The sequence below is a fragment of the Mesocricetus auratus genome, unplaced genomic scaffold (assembly GCF_017639785.1).
Source record: "Mesocricetus auratus isolate SY011 unplaced genomic scaffold, BCM_Maur_2.0 Super-Scaffold_100025, whole genome shotgun sequence".
In the NCBI taxonomy this organism is placed as follows: domain Eukaryota; kingdom Metazoa; phylum Chordata; class Mammalia; order Rodentia; family Cricetidae; genus Mesocricetus; species Mesocricetus auratus.
The window spans coordinates 25,858,994-25,885,424 of record NW_024429206.1 but is presented as its reverse complement, the minus strand read 5'-3'; the positions used below and the strand labels follow the sequence as shown (position 1 = coordinate 25,885,424).

At 48.5% G+C, this 26,431-nt stretch overlaps 1 protein-coding gene across 1 annotated transcript; it reads left to right on the top strand.

The window, feature by feature from the left end:
• Window positions 1–2,628: 2,628 nt before the first annotated feature.
• Window positions 2,629–26,326, top strand: Ywhag (tyrosine 3-monooxygenase/tryptophan 5-monooxygenase activation protein gamma). Its single transcript, XM_005080372.4, has 2 exons — window positions 2,629–2,931; window positions 23,114–26,326. The coding sequence occupies exons 1-2, from the start codon at window positions 2,845–2,847 to the stop codon at window positions 23,768–23,770; spliced, it is 744 nt and encodes a 247-aa protein (XP_005080429.1). The 5' UTR covers window positions 2,629–2,844; the 3' UTR covers window positions 23,771–26,326.
• The last annotated feature ends 105 nt before the right edge of the window (window positions 26,327–26,431 follow it).

The following is a 26,431-nucleotide window of genomic DNA, read 5'->3' as shown; positions in this document are numbered from 1 at the left end:
GTCTCCTAAGTGCTAGGATTAGAGGGTTTTGATGTGATACCTACATCATTCATTGGTTTAAAATTTTATTTATTTATTTATTTATTTATTTATTTATTTTGGTTTTTCGAGACAGGGTTTCTCTGTGGCTTTGGAGGCTGTCCTGGAACTCACTTTGTAGACCAGGCTGGCCTCGAACTCACAGAGATCCGCCTGCCTCTGCCTCCCGAGTGTTGGGATTAAAGGCATGCGCCACCAACGCCCTGCTAAAAATTTTTTTTCGAGACAGGGTTTCTCTGTATTGTTTTGGAGGCTGTCCTGCACTCACTCTGTAGACCATGCTGGGCTCGAACTCACAGAGATCTGCCTGCCTCTGCCTCCCAAGTGCTGGGATTAAAGGCGTGTGCCACCAACGCTCGGCCGGTTTAAAATTTTAATTTATCATTTTATGTGTGTGAGCATTTTGCCTGCATGTATGTAAGTATATTACAAGTGTGCCTGGTGTCTGGAGGTCAGAAGAGGGTATCAGAGTTCCCTGAAACTGGAGGTATAGGTGGTTGTAAGCTGTCATGAGGGTGCTGGGAACTGAACCCAGGTCCTCTGCAAGAGCAGCAAGTGCTCTTAACTTCTGAGCCACCTCTCCAGGCCCGTCATTCATTGCTTGATGCTATGTGTTCTGCATACGTGCTGTAGACCAGGTCCTGTAATGATTTCTGTTCTTCAATAGTGACGAAGACAAAATATAGATTTCACCATTTTCTACCACTGTTAAAATGTCTTATGAAGGGACTAGTGGCTCACACCTGTGTCCTCTGAAGGCTGAGGCACACACATGGCCAGGTATTTACGGTTAGCCTGAGTTACAGAGTGGGTTTCAGGCTAGCCTGGTTACAGGGTGAGGCTGTTTCAAAAGAAAATAAATAAATAAATAAATAAATAAAACAAAGCCACATACCCATGCACCTGAGGTGCCTGCAATCCTAGTACCTGGGAGCTGGGGGCAGGTACTAGGCATTTAAGGTTCTCCTTGGCTACATAGGTGGAAGTTTGCCTGAACTATGTGAAGCGAGGTCTCAAAACAGAAAACAATGGGCATTGTATTACATAAAAGAGAAAGTTGGAAAAACAAAGGAACCACCACCAACTATACAAACAAAATGGATCAGTAAAATAATGTAGAGTCTTTGTCTATCATTTAAAAATGAATTAATTCACCAGGCGGTAGTGGTGCTAGCCTTTAATCCCAGCACTCGGGAGGCAGAGGCAGACGGATCTCTGTGAGTTTGAGACCAGCCTGGTCTACAAGAGCTAGTTCCAGGACAGCCTACAAAGCCATAGAGAAACCCTGTCCTTCCCCCCCCAAAATAAACAAACAAACAAACAAACAAACAAAAGGATTAATTCCTGGGCAGAGGAGGGGTTAGGTGAAGGCCAATTCCAAGCTAGAGAATATGATTCAGTTGGGAGCAGTCATGTAAGACCCTGGTTTGTAGTCTCAGCACTCTAAGACTGAAAACTAAAGCGACAAACCCAGACCTCACCTCCCAACTCCTGAATTACTTAGCCTATCATTCAACGTCCCTTGGAAATTAATGACCCCAGTAGAATTTCATGAAACACCAGACAGCCTATCAGTAAGTAAATTCCAGCTCTAGGGGAGGCAGAGGCAGGAAGATCTGTTAGTTCGAGGCCAGCCTGGTCTACACAGAGAAACCCTTTCTGGAAAAACACAAAATAAACAAACGAAAAAAAACCGCAGTCAAAACTATAGGGAGGTAGTGAGCTCAGGCAAGTGTTGGGTCAGTGAATTGAATCTTCAGTACTCAGCACTGGAGAGGAAGAAAGGATTTCCCCAGGGCCAGCCTAACAAATGTACAAGGCGGATATGTGTCATTCCATGATTTCACCCAGTGAAGCCGCATGTCAAAGTGCATCACTGGAAACTGCAGCCTTGGCGCGTGTGTGAGACAGTCCTCTAATAAAAGTTGCATCATTTACGCAGCCATCTCTCGGGCAGCCTCACCCTTTCGATGGTGGTGGCTGGGCAGTTTGGATTTACGGTGTCTTTTACCTACTCTATCTATGTTCTTTCCCGATCCTCCGAGCATGTTCCGTAACCTCCGTTTCACAGAGTCCATAACTGAGGCCCTGGCCTTCTCTCCACTCAACTGGCCAGAGGCCATGGGGCGGGGCCGTGAATCAGCACTCGTTTGGACTATTGCAGGCTGCATCCCCGCCAGGGGTCCCCAGCGGCCGCGGGCTTAGACCCTACCCCACCCGGTCTGCCTCTGCCTGCGCTACGCCCGCTGGGAGATGTAGTCTCCACCGCCCCTTTGTCCTTGGTCTCCTCTGCCGGTCAGTTCGCGGCGGGTCGAACTACTTCTCCCAGGAGTCCACGCGCCATAGGCTGGGCAAACGGTGGGGGGCGCTCAGGGGGGCGAGGAGAGAGATTTGAAGAAACTGAGGCGAAGGATTCGGGGAGAAGAAAGGGGTACATTAGAGAGCAGTGGAGAATTGGGGAGCCACAAGGAGCGTGCCGATAGGGGAAAAGCCCAGGAAAGGAAGGGTCGGGCGGGGCCGGGCGGGGCGCGCGCATGCGCGAGTGGGCGGTGACGTTACGCCACTCGTGTGGGCGGGACCGCAGGGGGTTGTCCGCCCGCGGCACGCATTAGAGCTGCAGCCTCCTTGCGCCGGCTCCCGCGGTCGCAGCTCGTGCCGCCTCTTGCTCGCCCTCGCCTGAGCAGCTTGCTTCGTGCGTCGGCCCTCCGACACACGGGCTCCAAGCCGCCTCTCTCTTTCCCTAAAGCCCTTCAAGGCGGTCTTCGGTTCCCTTCTCTCCAGCCGACCCGCTGCAGCCCCGCGAAGATGGTGGACCGCGAGCAACTGGTGCAGAAAGCCCGGCTGGCCGAGCAGGCGGAGCGCTACGATGATATGGCCGCGGCCATGAAGAACGTGAGTGTCTCCTCCCCTCCCCCCCTGCCTCGCCCCAGCCGCTCCCGACCCCGGGATTCTGGGCGTGGAAGGCATGCTCAGGGGCTTGTGGCCTCGTCGTGACCGTAGGGTCACCTCTCCATCGCACTCCTTGGAGGGATTAGGGACGGGTCCTAACGAGCGGCTCGGCACCCGAGTGGTGACGCGGCCTCCTTCCCAGCCTCCCCGAGCTCGGGGCTGGGGCGGGGTCTTGCGTGGCTGGGCTCTGCTGGGGAGGGTGGGGGGGTCTCTGTGTGACCCTGAAGGTCCAGGGATCTGGGTTGGGGGCCGTGCGCATCCTTTGTGCCCCACTTCCCCTCCTCCAGCTCAGGCGTGGGGGCGGGGGAACCGCATGGATGCGGTTCCTCTTTCTCTCCCTGGTGTCTGGGCGGCGCCTTTCCCATTCACTCAGCAGGTCTCCCAGTTTTCCGCCTCCCCACTCCAACCCCCCCCCCATCATCTTCCCCACTGACACATTCTTTAAAGAACATTGAACATTTCGGGAAGAAAAAAAATGTAGATCCCCTCCCCCCCCAAAAAAAAACTCGGGCTTAATGGTGTAAAATCGAAACCACCTTGTTCACGTTTTTCCTAACAAAAGGCTTCCCTTTACCCATTTCCCAAAGCAAGTCCTCTCTCTGGCTTTTACGGAGGGAGGGATAAGTGTGTCGCTGGCATTTCCGTTCATGGCCCGCTGTGTGCATCTTCATTTCTCATTGAAAAGGGTTAAATATGCCTTTGGATGCTGATTCAATTATGACATATGTGGTTTCTCTTCTGAATGTAGGCACGAGTCTCCGAAATTCCTATAAGTGTAAAAAAAAATCCCGTCTGATCTGATATTTCAAACAAAGCGATGGTGGGAGGCAGTATCAAGTCATTCCAGAAGATTCTGCATTTGTCATATTGCAGAGAGCCTAGACAGGGTGGAGGCTGGGAGGAGGGTTGTGGGTTTTTTTTCCTGGTAAGTGTGTCTGAGGCTATTTTCCTCTGACCTACTGCATCCTCACGCTGATGAGAAGAGGATCCCGATCTCCAGTTGTCGCATTTTTGTCTGAGATGCAAAATCTTACCTATTTGCACCATTTTGTCCGTTGCACTCTTTAATGGATTGGGGACCAGCTTGCCAGCAGAAGGGGCAGTTCTGAGTATTCAAAATGAAGTAGAAAAATTAATAATTGGGTTTCCCACCCCATATTTAACTTCCTACCTTATGTAACAAAGGTTGTTAAGTGCATCTCTGTGAAGTGCATGCTGGAGGGTGCCTTGCGTGTTAACCCTTTCAAGTGAAGGAGCAGATAGCATTAATTTTTAGTTAATTTTTTCTAGTGTTTTCAAAAGGCCAGGTGCTTGTCCTTTCCTAATTAAACGAGCAACAATTTTTTTCATGAGAAATAATTGGCCTTAAGATCAGAAATACTGTTTTATTAGTGTGTTACAGTTGCCTTTTGTAACGGTTTAACAACTAAAGGATACAAGTTGGACGTCACAAGTGGGTCACAAATGCTGAAAATGTCTTCAGTTCCTGATATTTAGACTCTAATTCTCCCCTATTTCCAGTTCCACAGGAGAGCGAGTGACCTCGCACCTATATCCATAGCAACCCAGTGATGTCACACACAATGACACAGAGGCTGCAATGCACCTAAGGGCTGGTAGGGAGTTTTCAGATGGCATTTGTCCAAGGTAATGCAGAAATGAGCTGATAAGCCAGGTGGCATGGAACGCTTCTACCACATAGGCCTCCATCCCCAAAATAAAAAATTTATTTCCACACACACACACACGGGCAGTAACTTCTAGACAAAGCCCATTCACCCAAATGTCCCTTAACACAACTTCATAGGGTACTTTCATATTTTTCAATATCCATATCACTTAAAAAAAAAAACGAGCAATGAGGAAGTGAAGGACGTTCTAAATAAGAATGTCTCCGGTCATAGTGAGGTGGTGGGTGTGCATTTAGTGTTCTCTCCATGAGACAGGTTTTCATAAAAGCATTAAAAATGATGGCTGGTCATCTGCAGTAGCTGTTAGGAAAAAAAAGAGAACCCAATGCAGAGTGTTTTCCATCTGAATGAGGGAAGGTTGTGCTTTGCTGACAATACTATGGAGGGAAAAACAATTTGTAAAATAAAGGCCTTTTAAAAGTTTTTTTTCAAACATTTTCTGTGGCCTTTTGAGAAAACCTTCCCTCTCACCCCCAGTTTCCACACACAGTCCCTGGCACCAGAAAAACTGAACAGTCACCATTTGAGAACTTAGCACAGAGAAAGAAACTTTTAGTGTTACCACTCCTGATCAGCTCTCCTGTAAGGTGATGATGAAGGGAATGAAGGTTTAGTTTAAGCATCTAGGGTAATTATTCTGGGAATGCCACGGTTGGAATTCACGCACGGCTCTATGTGTAGGTGGCCAGGATAGCAATAGTTACGGGGCAGTATTCTGAATTGGGAGAGAAGACAAATGTGTAATCTTGCATTTGAACAGAACACTTGGGTGGTTCCGACTTGTTGGGTGATCCCAGCTCCCCTCACCCACACGTTCAGATTCTGTCATCTCACTTTCCTTCGGTTGGTCACAGTCCAGAATAATTAAAATGTAATAAAGTCTTCAATCTCTATTACAGTCTATTGTTATAATTGTTTCTAATTATCCACTTTTGCTCTCTTACTGTGCCTGTCTGAGAGATTATCACAGGTATGTATGAGATACAGTATTTGTTAGGGATCTTGGAACACGTCCCTTTGGGCAAGTGGCGACCACTGGACTATCCTGCCTTTGGCTTTCAGTAGCCTCTGGAATTTAATAGACCAAGTAGGCAGCTGGTACTTGCCTCCTGGGGGAAAGGACGACTCGGCGTGCTCACTTCCTTGGAGTTACTGGGTTAGGAACTCTGGACTGGGTGGGTGGGGGCTGCAGTGGTTGAAGGCTGCCGTAGTTATATAAACAGGTCTTCCTGGTGGGATCAATGGGTTTTAAAGTTATTGCTCTGCTAGTTCTTCAGGAGCCAGATCAATAGCCATTATCCCTAATGGAGTAATGATGCTTTTGCAGATTCTTCCGAGGTGGCGTTCTGCCAGCTGGTCTCAGTCACGAGTTTTAGGCTGCTCTCTTCGGAGTTGAGAGAGTATATAACTTTGTTGCTGCTGTTATCCTTCACAATGCCGAAATGAAGATTAAATTCTTTTTTCCTTCCTCTCTTTAAAAATTACCAGCCAGAGGAACAACTTGGAGGAAACAGTTCTCTTTCTACCATGTAGGTCTGGGGGTTGAACACGAGGCTTGGCAGCGAACAGCTATACCTGCTGAGCCATTTAACCAGCCTCCCAATTAATTGAAAAAGAAAAACCTTTGTGTTTGAACATCTGTTGACATTGTATTCTTTTTAAAGGTAGATCCCGGCTGTCATTTATGAAGACTAGTTATGTATTATTGAAAAGAAGGGCCTGGTGGTGAGTTTGTGCCCAGTCTGGTCTACAGAGAGTTCTAGGACAGCCAGGGATACGCAGAAACTCTTGTCTCAAAAAAAAAAAAAAGAAAACCCACACAGCATACTAAGCACACACAGTCCAATAATTTTAGTGGTATTTTAATATTTCCTACATAGTTAAGCCCTTATTTAGTTCAAAAAGGGAAGCTGGTATGACTTGGGAAGTGGAGGCAGGAGCATAGGACTACAGGAGAGGCCTGCCAAAGAGGAGTGAGGCCACCTGTTTAAAAAGAGATCCTGGCCTGGACTGCAGCTTGCTGGCTTTAAATAATTACCCACTCTGGAATGTGCCCCCCCAGCCATTGATAATCAATTGGTTGTCCCTTGGTCTTTATTTTTTAATATCTGACTATTCCATAAGGCAGAGGAAGGGACCTAGGTTCTAGCTAGGTTTGTATTTTCATTTAAAGAGTCCATTTAAAAGCCATTTGACATTCATCTAAACAAACGAGTAATTTATCTGAAATCTGAGCCAACTGTTAAGCCTTGGGAGGCTGTGCAAACATGGTTGGCTGTTGTGAATGACTTCCCTGCTGTGGAGTAGTAGGTCCCTCATGAACACTCCCCAGGCAGTAACTGAGCCTGGTGAGCTGTCGGGAGATGTTGAATGTATCTTGGGTCCTGGCTTGGTCTGTGCTTGTCAGCTTGGGAGTGAGTGTTCTGCCTTCTCTCCTCCAGCTGATTATTTGGCATTTTCTGCCAGACTAATGAGAAACATGGAAGGAAAGAAAGCATGGAAGTGCACCAGGTGCATGCAGTACCTAGGAAGGTCAGAAGAGGGCGTCAGGTCCCCTAGAACTGGAGTTAGATATTGTAAGCCACCGTGTAGGTGCTGAGAACAGACCTCAAGAGCAGCAGTTTCTGGCTCCTGTAGTTTTCAGCTCAGAGGCAGGCTCTCATGTAGCCCAGACTGGCTTCAAATTTGTATGTAACTGAGGACAATCTTGCATTCCTGATCCTTCTGCCTCCACCTTTCAAGTGCTGACAATGAAACCCAGGGCAAGCCTTCCGCTTCATTTCCAACCCTCTGTTAGCAGTCAGCAATGTTAGTTTGAAGCCGGGTCTCCCTGTGTAGCCCTTAAACTTGTGATGCTGTTCTGGATGTCGGTCACCATGCCTGGCATTCGTTCATATAAACCATAGCGTTTGTGTTCTTTCTTTACGGAACACTCACCTCTAACTGGAGGTGGCACCTTTCCCATCGTTTTGATTATGAAACTGCATCATCTAGTTGGCGTTTTTTATTTATATGTATGTCAGTATGTGGGTGTGTGCATGTAAGTGTAGGTGCCCACAGGTTAGAACCATTGGACCCTTCTGAGCTTGGAGTTGCAAGCCTGAGTCCATTTTGGTTTCTCTGTAATAGTCCTAGCTGCCCTGGAAGTAGCACTGTAGACCAGGCTAGCCTCAAACTTGCAGAGACCCGGCTGCCTCTGTCTCCCAAGCACTTGGATTAAAGGTGTGTGCCACCACTGCCCAGCCCCCTGTGAGTGTTGGGTTTTTTTTTTTTTTTTTGGAGACCTCTCATAATCAGGTGGCCTACGATGGTTTAAAAGTTCACTGTAGTAGAGCCTGGCCTTGAACTCAGGATCCTTAGGCATCTGGGATGCTGCCTGGCTGGCCTGTGTCCTTACACTCAGTGCGTCCTGGTAGTTCACAAAAGTAACACAAATGTAGCCTTTAAATATCTGCGTGTAGACTTGAGCCACCTTTTTCCTATTTGCCAGGCTGGAGATTGAACCCAGGCCCTCTGAATGCCAAGTACATGCTGCAGCTGAGATACATGCTCAGCCCTCTTGCTTTTGAAACAAGTTTCACTAAGTTGCCAAGACTTGCCTTGAAGTCTGTATTATCAGCAGGCCTTGAAATTGCTGTTGAACTAGGGTGATGGCCTGTGCCACCAGCTCCCCCCCCTTTTTTTTTGGTTTTTATGAGACAGGGTTTCTCGGTATTGTTTTGGAGGCTGTCGGACCAGCCCGGCCTCGAACTCACAGAGATCCTCCTGCCTCTGCCTCCCAAATGCTGGGATTAAAGGGTGCACCACCACCACCGGCTCCCCCCCCCTTTTTTTTAAGCAAAGTCTCTGTCTTAGAGCTCACTATGTTGACCAGGGTTGCCTTGAACCCACAGATATACCTGCCTCTGCCTCCAGAGTGGTGTGCCAATGGTGTGTGTCACCAGGCCTTTTTTCCTTTTCTAATTAGTTTGCAGTGGAACAATTGCTAGGCAGTAGCAGCTTGAGTTAATTGATGATTGATTGAGGAAGGTAATTGCTGAGTAGCACTTGCTGGCCTGATACTACGTAGTCCAGGCTGGCTGGATGGTGGGTTTACAGACATACGCCACCAGCTCTCCTTTGTAAGGGGTGGCGGAGGAGGGTAAGCAAATTACCAGCAGCATTTCACCTGTTTCAATGCCTCTCATGTGACATGTAGCATTAGCTTTGTGAAATGGGAGAGAAGAAAAAGGTCTTTTTTTCCATCTGTAAACATGGTCTCACATATGGAAAAAAAGGCCAAGCTGGCATTGTACTCACCGTGTAACCTAATCTTGAACATCTGATCCTCCTGCTTAAGCCGCCCCTACTACTGGTGTTACAGGCACCACCAAGACAGACAGGTTCAGGATGTCTTCAGAGATTTTGGTTGGCTTTTTTAAAAGATTTATGTGTGTGTGTGTGTGTGTGTGTGTGTGTGTGTGTGTTGGAATGTATGTGTGCAACACATGCTTGCACATGCCTTCAGGGACCAGAAGAGGGCGTTGGATACGCTAGAACTGGAGTTGTAGGTAGTTGTGAGTCATCCGACATGGATGCTGGGAACTCCTGCAGGAGCAGCCAGTGCTCTTTATACTACAGAGCCATCTTTCCAGCCCTGTTACTGGCATTTTTTGAGATGATTTCATGAAACCCAGACTGAGCTCATTGTAGCTGAGGGTAATCCTGAACTTTGGATTTCTCCTGCCTCTACCTCCCAAATTCTGGGATTATAGGAGTGTGCAACCATGCCCAGTTTTATGCAGTGCTGGGGATGGAATTGGGGCTTCTGTATGCTAAGTGGGCCTTCTGTGAATTCAGCCCAGGGTTAGAACATTTCTTTGGGAGACATGGAAATCATTTTGGTACCCTCAGCTTTCTGAACGCTGACGTGATGTGGTACTCAGGCAGCCATATTTAAACATCTTTAGGAGATGTGCCTTCAGGGCTGGTATTCTGAGGGTGTGGAAGCCCAGGCTTCATTTTTTGGGGGGGGTGTTGTTGTTTTTTGTTTTTCAAGACGGGGTTTCTCTGGTTTTGGAGGCTGTCTTGGAGCCTCTTGTAGACCAGGCTGGCCTCGAACTCAGTCAGATCTACCTGCCTCTGCCTCCCAAGTGCTGGGATTAAAGGTGCGATACCACAGCCCAGCTCGCTTCCGGTTTTGTGTGTGTGTGTGTGTGTGTGTTTTGTTTTTTCTTTTGAGAAGTTGGACTCAGATGTGTACCTGCTACTCACCTTTTCTACTTATAAGTCCCACCCACCTCCATTCAACTTAGACTAGATTTCCCTGTGTTGCTGAGGCTGATCCCAAGTTTGATTAGAACATTCTCCTTCCTCCAGAGTGTATAGTGTGGACACTATGCACTGTGTGTGTGTGTGTGTGAGAGAGAGAGAGAGACAGAGAGACAGAGAGACAGAGAGAGTGAGAGAGAAAGAAACAGAGCGCTGCAGAATTATAAAGAAAATGATGCTGGGTCCATTGTGAAGCATTTGACATGCACCAAACTCATGTCCTCCAGAATAGCAGTATGCTGCAATTACTATTGAGCCATCTCTTCAGCCCCCCTTTTTTTTTGGCAGTTGTTGGCAGGAGAGATGGCTCAGCAGTTGAGAGTACTTGTTGCTCTTTCAGAGGACCTGGGTTTGATTCCCAGCACCCACATTTCTCACAATCATCTGTAACTCCAGCTCCTGGAGGGTCTGACTCTGCTGGTATCTGGGCACTGTACACACATGGCGCATAGGCACACATGCACACATGCAGCCACAACACCCGTGTATATAAAGCAAAGGAGGAATTCATAGGATGTTCCAGGGTAGTTCGGCTTTTCCTCCTCGCAGTACTAGAATTCGAATGCAGGCCTGGAATGAGCCCTACCCCTCAGTGTGCCTTTGGTCTCTGCCCCTCCCATTTTTATTTAGAACGTAGGGTGCTGCTTTAATTTTATGTATATAATTACTATGAATACATTCCTTTTTTAAATTTTTTTATCACATTGACTTATTTATATTGAGAGTGTTTAGGTCTGAGACTAAATGGTTTTCTTACACCATGGGAGATCTCAGAGATCAAACTCTGGGTGTCAGACTTGGTGACAGCATCTTTACCTGATGAGCTAGGTATCTCCCTGGCCCTGAATACCTTTTTTCCTTACTGACAAAATACTAGTATGTATCCTGAGTTGTCCTGGAACATGATCTTTCAGACTCTGCCATATAAGTTCTGGGTTGATACACTTGCAAACATGGAGGCTGTACAAATAGATTGCTCAGTGGTTAGAGTATTTGTGGCTTTTCTGGAACACTCATCACTGCATATCAGGTAGTTCACAATGTTACTTTCTTGGCTGGAACAATTGCTTTGTTTTCTTTAATGGAAACTTTCAAACAAAGTCGAATCTGTTGGCATGTATAATCACCCGAAACCTTCACACACCACACAGGGCACTTGCCTTTTGCATGCGCTCTCTCTCCCTCTCTCCCTCCCCTCTCTCACTCACACACACACACATTCACATGCACACATACTCACACTCTCCACTTTGCAACATATTGGCAATCTGTGTCTAAATACATTGCTGCTCTCTTGTCCCGTTTTGGGATTATTTACCATTTGAGAAGATGGCATTTTGACTACTTAAAATTACCCTTTATTTGCCACAGATGCTCAAATTACCAGCAGTATCTTTACAGTCAAATTTAGCAACCTCGGAGTATAGCAGTGTTTTCTTAAGGCATTAAATCCAGATGGTAGGTAATTTGCTTTCCTTCCCCCTTGGTGTTAAAGAGATGCTTACCCTCAGTTCCTGCTCCCATGAGGGGCCTGGGTGGGTTGGGAGTGGGTGGAGATGGTAATGCTTAGTGTTGAGCTTGGTGACTGCTGTAGGTTTAAATCATAACAGAACTAAGCCAGGCTTGGTGGCACATGCCTTTAGTCCCATTGCTTGTGGGGTAGAGGAGGTGGATCTCTGAGTTCGAGATCAGCCTTATCTGGTCTACAAAGAGTTCCAGGACAGCCAGGATTGTTACACAGAGAAACCAAAAAGTTAAAAAAAACAAAAACAAAAAAATTAGGACTGTTCTACTTGGAGAATTAAGTATCTTTGACCCCATGATTTGCGTGTGTGCTTTAAATATCATTTAACAAAGGAGAATTTGCACTTTTAGCATGAGGAGGTAAGTGCTGTAGTTTTACGATCAGTCCTGAAGATATGGCCGAGAGAGAAGGGGTAGAAGCCAGACTCACGGGAAAGAAATAGATCTGGGAGGAAGGTGGAACTTTTGATGGCAGCAATGTTGCAACTTTAACGAGGTGTGGTGGCATGCACCGTAGTCTAGCTCTCCAGGACGCCATGTAAAGGGATTGCTTGAGCTCTGGTTGAGGCTAGTCTTTATAAAAGCAACAGATGGGCTGGGGAGATGGTTTACTGCTGAGAGGCTTAAATTCAAAATTTCTAGACCCACCCAAAGCCTGATGTGTTAGTAACCATTTGTAACCCCCATGCTCTTAAGTTGATGTGGGGATGGATCCCCAGAAATTCACAGCCTGGTGTATGCTGTGGAGAGAAATGAAGGGACCCCCCCACCTCAAATAAGGTAGAAGGAACTGAGCAGTGGTGGCTTACACCTTACATTCCAGCACTTGAGGGTAGAGGCAGGAGGATCTCTTTGAGTTTAAGACCAGCCTGCCTGGTCTACAGACTGAGTTCCAGGACAGCCAGAGCTGTTACACAGAGAAATCCTGTCTCAAAAAACATCGTGAGTTATGGACTATCATGGGGGCGGGGGGGGGGGGGAGCTGGAAATAATTTCTTTCTTTTTTCTTTTTTTTTTTTTCTTTTTTTTTTTTTTGGTTTTTGGAGACATGGTTTCTCTGTAGCTTTGGAGGCTGTCCTGGAACTAGCTCTTGAAGACCAGGCTGTCCTTGAACTCACAGAGATCCGCCTGCCTCTGCCTCCCGAGTGCTGGGATTAAAGGTGTGCACCACCAACGCCTGGCTCAACAGGAAGCTTTTTAGGTGCAGTGGTACCTGGGCAGGGTTTGGGGTTGGGAGTTTGGGGGTATAGAAGGGACAGATTCTTAAACAATTCAGTTATCACTATAGGCAGCATTCAGGGAATCCTGTGGTATAGTGCAAGTGTAGCCCTGGCTATATTGCAAGACCCTGTTTTAGTAAACAAGTTAGGACTGTAGCAAAATAGCCATTTGTAATGCTAAGGTCCTTTATGGTTTGTCACTGTAATCAATGATCATGTGAGAGATAGTTTCACTGTGTGGCCTGGAACACAACTCATTAACATGTAACCTTTAAAAAATTTTATTACATATTTTATATTTGTTTGGGGGTGACAAGAGCCAGAGAGTGACTGGAAGAATGGTTCAGTGTTTAAGAGCACTGACTGCCCTTCCAGAGGACCTGGGTTCAATTCCCGGCACCCACGTGGTGGCTGGGGGTGGAGTTCTGACACCCTCCCACATCCGCACATAAAAATAAGTCACTAGAAGGGAGGGGGCAGAGATTTAAGACTTTAGGAGTCACTGAAGGAGCAGGACGAAGTCTAGAGAGGAGAGGGTATGAGCTAGTGCAGCCGTGTTTAAGGACATTTTCACCAACTTAGGGTTACCTAATTTTTGGAAGAAAGTTAATTTTGACAACCAAGCACCAGGATTCCTGTGTGGCATATCTGGATTTTTCTTTCTCACTGTTGTGAGTGGTTAAGTAGCTGATTGGGCTGCCTCTCCTGAGGCTGCTGCCCCTCCCTCTCCAGATTAGTGCAAGCTTCTCCCTGTGGTAGTGGTCGGTCACTACTTATGTATTTTAAAAAGGTTACTTTATATGTGTGGGTGTTTTGCCTGCGTGTGCTTGTGGACCACGTGTTCAGTGTTCAGTGCCTGTGGAGTCAGAAGGTGGGTCAGGCCCACCCATGGTTGTGGGCGGGGTCCTATGGAAACACAGTGCCTGTTGCTCATAACCACTGAGCACTTCAAGCCCCAGAGTCTATCTGTGGTGCTGCACAGCTGGAAGCAAAGGGGTGGGTTCAGTTTTCACAGACACCATAGTCTGGCTGAGCCTGTGCAGATTCTGTCACTCTACAAACATTGGGAACTGTCTGTTAGGATGCTGTCCGGTGATTCTGGGTGAGTCGTGGAGCAGTTTGGGGGGCTGCTAATCTGAGAAAAAAAGGTCCTTTGGAGCCTCCAACTACGGAACAGAACCGCCTGCCAATGGGAGCCAGGCTGTAGTGTCTTAGGTGATGGTGGCCTGACCTGGGGTCTCCTCCTCCAGTCTTTGATGTTTGTCCTGTGCTTGGTAGATGGTGCAGTAGCAGCCGTGGCCTCCTCCCCGTAGAAGCAAGTGTGGAACTGGGGAGACTGCCCCACCCAACGTGAGAATCGGGGCTCACAGTCCCTAGGACCCTTATAAACTTGACAGGAGCCGTGGCACACACCTGTAACCCTATGGCACTAGGGTGGCGCTCTGGAACTTCTGGCCAGCTCGTTTTCCCACTCTGTAGGCTTAGTTCGGTTCAGTGAGAGAATGTCTCAGAAAAACAGTGGATAGCAAGACATCCAAAGCTGGTCTCTCACTGCTGAGCGGTTTCAAGCCCTGTGCCCCTACCCCTTTGTAGAGACATGTATTTTTGTTTTTGTTTTTTAAGATTTTTTCAGTTTGTACAGTGTTCTGCCTGCAAGTTCAACTGCAGGCCAGAAGAAGGCACCAGATTTCATTACAGATGGTTGTGAGCCACCATGTGGGTGCTGTGAATTGAACTCAGGACCTCTGGAAGAGCAGCCAGTGCTCTTAACCTCTGAGCCATCTTTTCAACCTGAGACATGGTTTCTTTATGTACCCCAAACTGTCCTGAAATTTACTGTGTAGACTATGTTGTACCCAGAGAGCTGGGATTAAAGGCATTTGCTACCACACCCAACCCCCCCTTTTTTTTTTGGTATTTAACTTAATTTTATGCACATTGGCGATTTGACCAAGGGTGTTGGATCCCCTGGAACTGGAATTAGACAGTTGTGGCCTGCCATGTAGGTGTTGGGAATTGAACCTGGATCCTCTGGAAAAAACAGTCAGTGCACTTAACCACTGAGCCATCTCTCCAGATCCCCCCCACCCCCTTTAGTTTTCAAAGACAAGTTCTGTTAGTCCAGGTTGGCCTAGAACTTGTGATGACCCTTCTATCTGGGTCTCCCTAGTGCTGAGCTTCCTGGCTTGGGTCACCCCTTGCTTGTGAATGGCAGTTTTTTGTTTGTTTTGTTTTCCTCTCATCCCCTCCCCCCAAAACAGGGTTTCTCTGTGTAGCCCTGGCTGTGCTGGAACTCTCTCTGTAGACCAGGCTGGCCTCCAACTTAGACATCCTCCTGCCTCAGCTTCCTGAGTGCTGGAATTAAGGATGTGTGTCCCACTACCGGTTGAAAAGAGCTAGTTGTATAGTGGAGAGCATGGAGGGTTTGGAGCCAGTTGGTTTGAGGTTTTTTTTTTTTTTTTGCTCTAAGTCAGTCTTTCTCTTTAATGGAGGCTTTATTTATAGACATGTTTTTTTATGAGATAGGGTCTCATGTAGGCACAAACTGTCTTCAGATTCACTGTGTAGTACAGGATGACCTTGACCTTGAATTTCTGGTCTGCTTGTCCCTGCCAGCATAAGTGCTGCCCCCGTTTTGTTGGGGAGGGAAACGACACAACAAGGCCTCATACATGGTAGGTAAGGCAGCCAGCCCTCTATACACACCAACTGAACTGGACATCAGACTTCAAAAAGCTTGTGATTTAAAAAATTATTATTTTTTGAGACAGGATCTCACTATGTACCCCTGGCTGCCTGCAACTTGCTGTGCAGAGCAGGCTAGCTTCAAACTCAGTGGAGGTCTGCCTGCTTCTGCCTCCCATGTGCTGTGATTAAAGGTGTGCCACCATGCCTGGGCCCTGTTGTTGTTTGGAGACAGGGTCTGGTGTAGCCCAGGCTAACCTTGAGTACCTGTGTCTCCTGCTTTGGTGCTTGCACATGCTGAGATGGCTGGCCTAGCCTGTGCCACCTCTCCCAGCTTTTCTTTCTCATATTGAGAAACAACAGCAAGCGCTGAGTCATCAGCAGTTATTTTCAGGGTCAGAAGAATTGCAGTTGAGTGGGGAGTCCATTTCTGATTATAAAGTTAGGAGAACTTTCTAATGTGGAACACAGATGCATAGATTATCAGAGAACTGCACGAATTCTTGTGTGTGTGAGCGTGTGTGTGAGTGAGCATGTGCTTGTGCGCCCATGTGAGTTTGAGTGTGTACCATGTATATGCAGGGGTCCTTGGAGGCCAGAAAAGGCAGTTTGATCCTCCCCAGCTGGAGTTACTTAGATGGGTCTGAGCCTCCTGATGTCCTCTGGGAACCAAATTCAGACCCTCTGCAAGAATAATGACTACTTTATAAACTAGTGGTCATCTCTCTCCCATTAGAGAAATCTTGGAGGCAGTGACTGTTATGTAGTCTAGGATGGTTTGGGGCTTTGGTTGCCCTTGCCTTAGCCTCCCTGGAGCTGGGATTGCAGGAGCATGCTCCTGGTTGATCTTCTGATTTTTTTTGGTTTTTCGAGACAGGGTTTCTCTGTGGCTTTGGAGGCTGTCCTGGAACTCGCTTGGTAGTCCAGGCTGGTCTCGAACTCACAGAGATCGCCTGCCTCTGCCTCCCGAGTGCTGGGATTAAAGGCGTGCGCCACCAACGCCCGGCTCTGATTTTTTTAAATTTTGGTCTTTCAAGACAGTTTTTCTGTGTGACCCTGACTGTCCTAGAACTTACTCTGTAGATCAGGCTGGCCTCAAACCCAGATCCTCCTACCTCTGTCTCCTGAGTCCTGCTGGTGATTCTTCATCTTTAAATATTTGTTAGTGACATTGCCTTTTTCTTTGATATGTAACTAGAGCTGCACCACCCTATGCTCTTGTGCAGAACACACAGGATTAAAGCCAGGAGGGTGGCGTTTGATCCCTGTGCTGCTGTGAGTGTTGTGACACTCTTAGTCACACCTGTAAAGTGAATTTAATTGCCCACTTTGCATGGTGGTTGTAAAAAGAACTATGGAATTGGTGGCTGGTAAAAAGTCCTGGTTCTAGCCCAGTTTTATCCCCTTTGAAACCTTGATCTTGGACCTGAATATGCCCTGGATGTCTCCTGACTCTTGTAGGGTTTTTTTCTGGGATGGTTCCCTTTTGTCCTACTTTACCCAGCGTGATAGCTGTTAGCAAAACCTCCTGCTTACCAGGCTGTTGATATCTCTCTTTTTTCATATGTATGGGTGCTTTATCTGCATGGATGTCTATGCACCACGTCTATGCACCACGTCTATGCACCACTGTGTGCCTGGTGCCTTTGGGGGTCAGGAGAGGGCATCAGATCCCCTGGAACCGCAGTTATAGAAAGTTGTGAGCTGACACGTGGGTGCTGGAATTGAACCTGATTCCTCTGCACTAGCAGTCTGTGCTCCTAACTGCTGAGCTACCTCTCCCCCCTTTTGATTGCTTAAGGACACGAACTCCCCTGAGCTGAGCCTGGTGGCCCTCACTAACTAGCATTTGGTGGTGGAGGTTGAAGGATCAAGACCAGCCTCCCCTTTATAGTGAATTGGAGGGCAGTCAGGGCATGGCGAGATTCTGCTTCAAACAACAAAAAGGACAAAATCCGACACTCTTGGAGAGACTGAGCACTGGAGCCTACCTGTGTCTTCAGTGTGGCACAACGCAGCGGGACAGTTTGCAGCCGTGAGGCTCCATGCATTTTTTTTTGACAAGTGGTGTCCCTTTAAGTACAGGTTCCCTTGTTGTCATACTGCTTGATGCAGGGTCTCACTACATAGCCCATGATCGTCCTCCCTTGGGCTACTGGGTGCTAACAGAGGCAACAGGGTGGTCCATAGTCACGCACTGTCTATGAGGATTGAGTCACGTGTTTTCTATGAGTATGGGAGGCAGCCGCAGCTGGCTGAGGGCCAGAGGCCCCTGACATAAGATTTCTAGGATAAGCCAGTGTTGGGGGTCTGAAAGTTACCTTGGGTTCATTGACTATTCAGGGTTACTCTGCTTTGTGGGTAAGCTCCGTTGTAAAAATTGGCAAGGCCCATTCCACAGAGAAAAGGCCAGGCACAGGCTTCCAGGGATGTCACACAGGGTACAGTTCAAGTGGTGCCCACCAGGGAAGTCTTCTGAAGACCTAGTACCTTGAACCAGGTGTGGTGGTGTACTTTTGTTGCAGGCCTGCTTAGACGCATATTGAAAACTTAGCTCAAAAGAATAAGTTGGCATATCCAAGATGTTTTTCAAAAACCCCATGGAAACTACGCCTTTTGTGTGGGTGGGTGTCTCACTAGGTAGAACAGGCTAGCCTCAGATTTCCAGATCCTGCTGTGCCCCTGTTTCCTGGGTGCTGGGATTAAAGGCATACACCACTATGGCTGGCCCAGTATTGGACCTCAGTGTTGGCATTACAGATGTGTTGTGAATGACCGGGTTCTCCAGGGCTTTAAGGTCAAAGTCATCCAGGTAGCTTCCCAAGGGTTTCCATAGGTGGTGATCTTGGAAAGATTTTGCTCTGTTGTAAGGACTTGGGAGAACAGTTGACAGTGCTAATACCTGACTCCTTCTGAGCAACTGTCATTTAGGGGGTTTTGTTTTTGACATTGTTCAGAAATTACAGATTCCCCAATTCTTTTTACTCGTAATTTTTCTATTTGTGCTATAGTCACTGACAGAAACGTTAGGTAGGAATTTGGAGCCCCCCACCCCTGCAGTTTAAACCCAGCATCTGCCCATGGTTCCAGGCTGGCACTCTTGCCTGGGCTCCATCTCCACCATCTGTCACTCAGCTGTAAAGGACAGGGACTCACACGTGCTGTTTTCTAGTTACTGAACAGGTAGTCTTCATTTCACGCTCACATGATAGGCAGAGAGCATGTGGAGGGGACACCGAGTCCTAGTACCCAGGAGGCAGAGCCAGACAGATCTCTAGGAGTTCCAGTTCAGCCAAGTCTAACCACAGTAGGGTTTGTGTCCAAAAGGGGGATGGGGACGGGACGGGACGGGACGGGCGCGGGGCACTCAGTGATGGTGTTAAACACCTTCCCTGGCTCTGTATCTCATGGTGAATAGTCATTCTACCTTGGTTGAGCCCTTTTTGAACACTACTAGATTTCCCCCATTTTAAACAAAACCAAAAAGGCTTTGGGGCCAGGTAGGGCACCTGCCTCCAAGCCTGAGGGATTGAGTTCAATCCTTGGAACCTAAATGATGGGAGGAAGGACAGACTTCTACAAGGCCATCCATCCATCCTCTGATCTCCACGGACACTCCATGCAGGAGTGTGTGCATCCACGTATACACATGCATGGTGAGGGAACAAAGCTCAGAGCTCTTCATGAGGGCGCCAGGTTCAGTTCTCACACCCAAGCTACAGCTCACAACCGTCCAGTTCAGCACCCTCCTGGCATCTTCAGGCACCACACACAGTGCACATCCATGCAGCAGAAACACATAACATAAATGAAAATGTGCAGGGGCCTGAGATAGCTTAGAGGTTGGCGTGTGCTGCTCTTGCAGAGGACCTAGGTTTGGTTCCTACATGGGGTGATTCACAACTGCCTGTAACTGCAGCTCCAGGGGACCCGATGCCCACTGTGACCTGAGGGCAGCTACACTCAGGCGTTTAGTTTTAAAAAAAAATTAACCTTTTAGCATAAGCACATTGCACTGTGTGTGCACACGCAAGCATGGCGTTACGGATGCTGAGGTATTCTTTGGGAAGTGCAGTTACAGGGGGTTGTGTTGGCTGGGAACCACACCTGGGCTCTCTAAGAACAGAAGTGCTCCCAAGTGCTGAACCATCTCCCTTCCTGACTTCAGGGTCTTTTGTTTTTGTTTTGAGATTGCAGCAGGGTCTCTGGTGACTTGTAGACCTAGCTGTCTTTGAACTCACAAAGATCCTCCTGTCTCTACTCCCCACCCTCAGTGCTGGATCAGTGGTGTGTACCACCACCATGCCCACCTGATCTAAGATTTTTAAGGGTAAAAAAAAAAAATACTATTTTTGTGTTTTGGTGCTGGGGATGCTGGGCAAGTACTGTCTTACTGAGCCATGCCCCCAACCCACTCATGTTACTTAAGGCAGGGTCTCTCCAAGTCTCCCAGGCTTGTATTGAACTTGCTCTGTACTCAGGCGGTCTCCTTGAACGTCCTGCCCTCCATCCTTTGCCTCCTTAGTGGCCCAGATGATGGGTCTGCCTCCTGGCTCCTTCCTTCGCTTTGAGCAGACTTGTTAGAGCCTAAGGTTTTCCCCTCTAACTTAGTTTTCCCTGGCGAAGACCGCAGAGACTGTCCCAGATGTGACTGAGTTACTCTAGGTAAAGGTTCCCCTTGGCCTTGCACAATTCCCATGTTACGGTCTTTGACAAGGAGGCAAACTGTCTCCATAATGGCCCACTGCTTCTGGGCTCTGCAGCCAGAAGTCCTCTGTAGCAAGAGCTGAGCCAGTGGTGTAGTGTGCTGGTGAGATCACCAGAGCTTTAAATAGCGCCAGGCTCTTGAAATAAGGACAACATGATTTAGGGCAAAGGCCAGAACTGGATCTCCATGGCTGCGGGCACTTGAGCTGCTCTGACATCTGAGACAGTGATGGGGTTGCACCGCAGCAGGGCGTCAGTTTCTGCAGAGACCTGTGTCCCAGTCTGTCTGAGGAGTTAGTTCTTTGCAGACAGCTTCATGGAAGGAATATCAAGAGCTAAAGAAGTGTCTGCCAGCCGGGTGTTGGTGGCTCACGCCTTTAATCCCAGCACTCGGGAGGCAGAGGCAGGCGGATCTCTGAGTTCGAGGCCAGCCTGATCTACAAGAGCTAGTTCCAGGACAGCCTCCAAAGCCACAGAGAAACCCTGTCTCGAAAAACCAAAAAAAAAAAGTGTCGGCCAAAGAGACACTCCACCCGGGAAGGTGGCAGAGGTGGCTGTTGATGAGAAACGCAGGTGGCGCTGGGGACACTGCTGGATGAAGGGTATAAGATGCAAGGTGGCCTCAAAGACCTCACTCCACACCTGCATCACACAGCGTCTGCACGGGTGCTTTATGCACGGTGACCCAAACCTTTAGTCCCACCGCGCTAGACCAGAGACGGGTGGATGAGTTATAGACAAGCTAGCACTGCGTTGTAGTCTCTTTTGTTTTTGTTTTGAGACAAGGCTTTTCTGTGTAGCTCTGACTGTCCTGGAACTCTCTGTAGATCAGGCTGGCCTCAGACTCTGCCTCTGCCTCCCATATGCTGGGACTATGTTGCAGTGAGACCTTGTTCTTCCCCTCCCCCCAAAAAGTCTCAAACACCTGAGGATAACCCATGAACATATATGCTTTTTTATGAGTGATACTCAGAATACAGCTCAGTGGATAGAGGACTAGCTTAGCATGCCAGAGACCTGGGTTTGATACCCAAGACCACCTAAAAAGTAATGGTGAGGCTACACAGATAAAGCAGTCAAAACCCAGAGAAATGGAATGGCTGGCCCCGAGACCACTCAGCAGACCTAATCTTACCTTGTACTGATGAGTAGGCTTTAGAACTGAGCAAGAGTGAGGCAGGTTGGCCACTCTGCAGTCCAGCCATGGAGAGGCTGAAGCACAAGAACCCAGAGTTCGAGCACGGGCATCCTGGCTGGTTTGGGTTTTTTGTTTTGTTCTTGTCTTTTGCCTTTTTTGTTTGTTTGTTTGTTTGGGCTTTGTTTATCAACTTGACACCAGCTAGAGTCATCTGTGGGTGAGGCTGTGGGGGGCCCAGCCCACTGTGGGCTGTGCTACCCCAGGCAGAGCGTGGATGGTAAAAGAAAGAGGCTGAGTTGAGTAAGTCATGGAGAGCAAGCCAGGAAGCAGGGCTGCTGTCCCCATGGCCTCTGCAGACTCTCGCTCCTTCCTGATGTCCCCCTGAAATGGTCAGGCCCCCAACTGACGGGATGTCAGCTGGTGCCGTTCAGGGTGGTGTTCGCACAGGGTAGTAACCACTACAACAGAGAGCGCCTCCGGCTTGACTCCTGCTCTGAGTCCTAGCAGCACCACAGCCGGCTCTTCCTCTCGCCTGCGTTAGGATGAGGAAGTCGGAGGTTAGCGACACTGGGCTCAGCATGGTGCAGTGATAGAGCGTGCGTGCTTACGCGCGTGCACAGCCCTGGTTCCAGTGCCAAGTGGGTGCCTCTCTTGTCCCTCCGTGTCTTTCCCAGACCTGCAAGTTGAACCTAGTAGGGTACGTGCTCTACTGCTTAGCTGAAGCCCCAGCCCTGGGAGGTGTTGTGGACCATTAGTGTTAACTCCATTTTCCCTGTCTGCTAAAATTCCACAGTGGTCAGAATCTTCAGTTTCTAGGTCCTTTCCCCCCTCTTTTTCTTTAAGTTTATTGTGTAGACTGACCCTGAACTCAAGTTTTATGTGTATGCATGTTTTGCCTATCTATGTTTATGTACCACTTGTGTGCCTGGTAACTGCAGAGGCCAGAAGGGGGCATCGAGGGCATCAGATCCCCTGGATTTGTAGTTACAGACGGTTGTGACCCATCATGTGAGTGCTGGGGATCGAACGCCAGGTCCAGGGCAGCTAGGACTCTTAACCACTAAGCCATCTCTCCAGCCCCATTTTTTAAAGTTCCTTTTGGCTTTTCAGGATTTCTCTGTGTATCTCTTGCTGTCCTAGAGCTCACTCTGTATACCAGGCTGGCGTCGAACTGAGATCTGCCTACCTGTACCTCCTGAGCGCTGAGATTAAAGGGTGCAGCACCACCGCCTGGCCCCATTTTTAAACTCTATTCCATCTATTCCTCTTTGTTCCATGGCATGTGGAGGCCATAGGACACTTGGGAGAATCATTGCTCGCCACTGTGGGTCCCAGGGTCAAACCGCAGTTGTCAGGCTTGACAGGGGGCAACTTCACCCTCTGAGCCCCTCGTCTGGCCCAGTCTCCCAGTGTTGACCTCCTTTCTGTCCTGTGTCATTTGGTGGTAGCATAGGAGATTTTTTCTCAAGTCTCTGAGGGTGACTCATTCTTTCCCAGAGGAGCTAGGACTCAAATAAGGGGACAAGACAGAGTGAGGAGACTTGTTCCCTTCCTGGGAGCCGCTGAGTGTGCACACGGCCATCTCATGCCAGCTGTGCTGTGTGTCCGTGTTACATGGGAGCTCTTGACACTTCGCTTGAGGGGCGTTCGCGTGTAAGACTGGCCTGGCAGGCACTCCTGAGGCAGACAGTGGTGCTTTCTGCCGTGGAATCCGTGTGCGTGTCTCCCTTCTTGTCACTCAGTCCCCTTCCGCCCAGCAGAGCACAGTTTGTCTTTCTGCATCCTAGTTGCCTGGCTAATGACCTTATCATCATCTCCTGTCGTAACGATGCTGGGCTCCTTTCTCCTAGGTGACCGAGCTGAATGAACCGCTGTCCAACGAGGAACGAAACCTTCTGTCAGTTGCCTACAAGAACGTGGTTGGGGCTCGCCGCTCCTCCTGGAGGGTCATCAGCAGCATCGAGCAGAAAACCTCTGCGGATGGCAATGAGAAGAAGATTGAGATGGTCCGAGCCTACCGGGAGAAGATCGAGAAGGAGCTCGAGGCCGTGTGCCAGGATGTGCTGAGCCTGCTGGATAACTACCTGATCAAGAATTGCAGCGAGACCCAGTACGAGAGCAAAGTGTTCTACCTGAAAATGAAAGGGGACTATTACCGCTACCTGGCTGAAGTGGCCACCGGGGAGAAACGGGCGACCGTGGTGGAGTCGTCCGAGAAGGCCTACAGCGAAGCCCACGAGATCAGCAAGGAGCACATGCAGCCCACCCACCCCATCCGGCTGGGCCTGGCGCTCAACTACTCCGTTTTCTACTACGAGATCCAGAACGCCCCGGAGCAAGCATGCCACCTGGCCAAGACCGCCTTCGACGACGCCATCGCCGAGCTCGACACTCTGAACGAGGACTCCTACAAGGACTCCACTCTGATCATGCAGCTGCTCCGAGACAACCTAACGCTCTGGACAAGCGACCAGCAAGACGACGACGGCGGCGAAGGCAACAATTAAGGCCCCGGGTGGACTGGCAGCGCACGCTGATGCTACTACTGCAGTCTTTATTTTTTTCCCATGAGTTGGGGTCGGGTGGGGGAGGGGAAAGGGAGGGCTGACCTTCCCAGGGAGAAACCCACGACTGTCCTGTCTTTGATCGCCTCTTTGACATTTTTGCCAAAATACCACTAGTGGAAAGTCAGGCTTGCTATGCTGGTATCGGAGCAGCGGCCTCACACAGGCACCCGGACTGTCGCAGGCTCGTGCAAGTGGAGCAGTCTGCCTTTAGTTTAACTTATTGCCAGACGGTAGGGTTTAAGACAAAGAGAAACTGGAGATGGATGGCCCTCATTCAGTGTGTTCTGTGGTTCCAGTAAGAATTCTGTCCACACTCTCGTCTTCAGTTCTGTGGCTGTTTTCTCTCTGTTGTGGCTGTGCTAGGTTTTTTATTTTGTTTTTTCTTTTCCCTTTCCCCAGGGTGATCACTACCAGAGAAGGCATAGTTTAAAGTTACCCAAGTGGACAGGCTTAGAGTGGAAGACACGACCTTTATGGATGGGTCAGGCCTGGGCCTGTTTTCGGGAGTCTGGTGGGTTGACAGTATTAACACTAAATTCTAGTTTACAGTATTTCCACACGACAGCCATACACGACATGAAGCCATTGGTTCTGAGTTTTCCTTTGTCAGCTCAGCTTTGCGTCCGTGTCCTGCTGTGTCCAGGTTGGTCTGGCTGTTCCTCAGCTCCTACAGTGTTGAGAATCAGAACCTCCTTTTGGGTTTTGGTTAATGGGTGCTTGGCAGGTAGCTGGCTGCGGGATACTTTTTTTTTTTAAGTTCTTCTTTACTCTTTAAGTTAAGCCCACCACAAAAATAGAACCTGTTAGGCGCCACACAGAGAAAATGGAGAAAATCCAGGTCTGTATGCCATTTCTCGTTGGTATTTTCAGAGACGCTGTTCCCCAGCAGCTAGGGCTCCCTCCTCACTCACTGCCTGATGCCCGCTTCTCGGCACTGAGTCTCCCCACACCTGGTGCTGTGGGCATGCAGCGTCTGGAGGCCATGTGATTGTAGAGGGTGATCACAGCCAGCTTCACTCAGTCCTGTCCAGTGTGGGAGCCTGGTCCCCAAGTCAGCTGTCCCGCCACCCCTCACCACCCAGCTCTTTCCCCACGTGCTTGGTGGAGGGGAGCTGATGTTTAGGGGGTGCTCTCTGCCTGTTTCACCTAAGCTTTCCTGGTTTTTCCTTTTGAATGAGAGCATAGATGCTGGAGATCGGCCTCTGTATGGAGAGGTCACTGCACACATGACATTGAAGGAAGCTCTGCTGCTGTGTCCTACATGGTCCGTCTCACTTAGCTCCAGTCCCTTTCTCACTGTGGGTAAATCTATCCATAAACATGCATACACTTGCATGCAGAGTGTACAGTTTCTCTCTTCTAGAGGATCCATGGTCCTATGGATTCCCAAGATGGGCAACCCCCCAAACGTGCTTTCCTTGTGTTCAGACAACGAGCTGGCAGCCACCTTCTCCCATACCAAAAGCAAGCTCCCGTGTGAGAAGTGAGTATGCTGAGCGGATGCTGTGATGTGTAGGACTGTCCCTCTGCCCAGTCCAAGCATGCCTTTCCTCAGAGGCCCCTCTTGCTAGTGAGCAAGTACCCCCAGCCGAGGCCCCTGGAAGAACCGAGGGAGGAAGCTTGGCCACCAGAGCCATGGACGGGGTCAGTGGGACTTCACCTAGTTTGTCTGTGTCCGCAGTGAGCATGTTCTTGTCCCGCTTGTCCTGTTTGGAAACCATCTACTGGAATTGCAAGACCTAGTTTCTCTTTACATTTCAGTCTTGACCCTGGCTGTGTTCTAGAAAGATCATGTGAGAGGGTAGACCTGAAGAGGGGAGAGCGGGAGACCGATGTTTGAGCTTAGATGGTTTCTGCTCCTCTCCTTGACTGTTGAAGCGCACCTGCCTGTGATGCTGCCTCCAGTGCCGCGGTTGCTCCTCCGTCCTATTGATGCAGTATTGTGCATGCTGGTGTTGTATTTCTATACGGTAGCTTGACATTTATTAACTTATACTGTAGGTGTTATGTATTCCTATGACAAAAAAACTAAGACTTCAACATTTTTTAAATTTTTTTTTAATTTAAGTTTTTCCTTTCAGGGGTAAAGTTTGCTTTACCAAATAGTGATTGTAACAAATTGATCTGTTTTGGATGTTGCTATAGTGACATGCAGTTCTATATTTTGTTTTTCAGGGGGGAGGGGACTAAAGAAACACCAGTGTTAGCTTACTCTTAATGTCTGGTGTTTGTCATGGTGAAATTATAACTATTACAGTGTAGGAGAACGCCACGGACGTTCTCTGAATGCGCCTGTGTGCTTTCTCGTCATGTTATGCAGTGAACTATTTTTAAGGTCTAATCAAGTGATTTTTTTCCCCCTCAACTCCGTGTTTCGCTAAGGAATTATTTCGCACACGGACCATTCTTAGCAGTTTTCCTCAGTGATGGAATATTCATGAATGTGAGTCATTATGTAGCCGTCGTACATTGAGCAAAATAAACGCACAGATCTGATGTCAGCGCTACCTAGCTTCGTTTAATAGGGTTTAACTGCTTTGTTTTTAAAGGTTTGATTGGAAGTGGGTGTCCTCCACCCCCACTCAGGAATGAGGCTGGGTG

Bases quoted from the DNA above. Each gene is read 5' to 3' on its own strand.
- Ywhag (XM_005080372.4), top strand. From the start codon at position 2,845: ATGGTGGACCGCGAGCAACTGGTGCAGAAAGCCCGGCTGGCCGAGCAG. The intron at 2,932-23,113 runs GTGAGTGTCTCC...CCTTTCTCCTAG, and splicing joins TGGCCGCGGCCATGAAGAAC to GTGACCGAGCTGAATGAACC.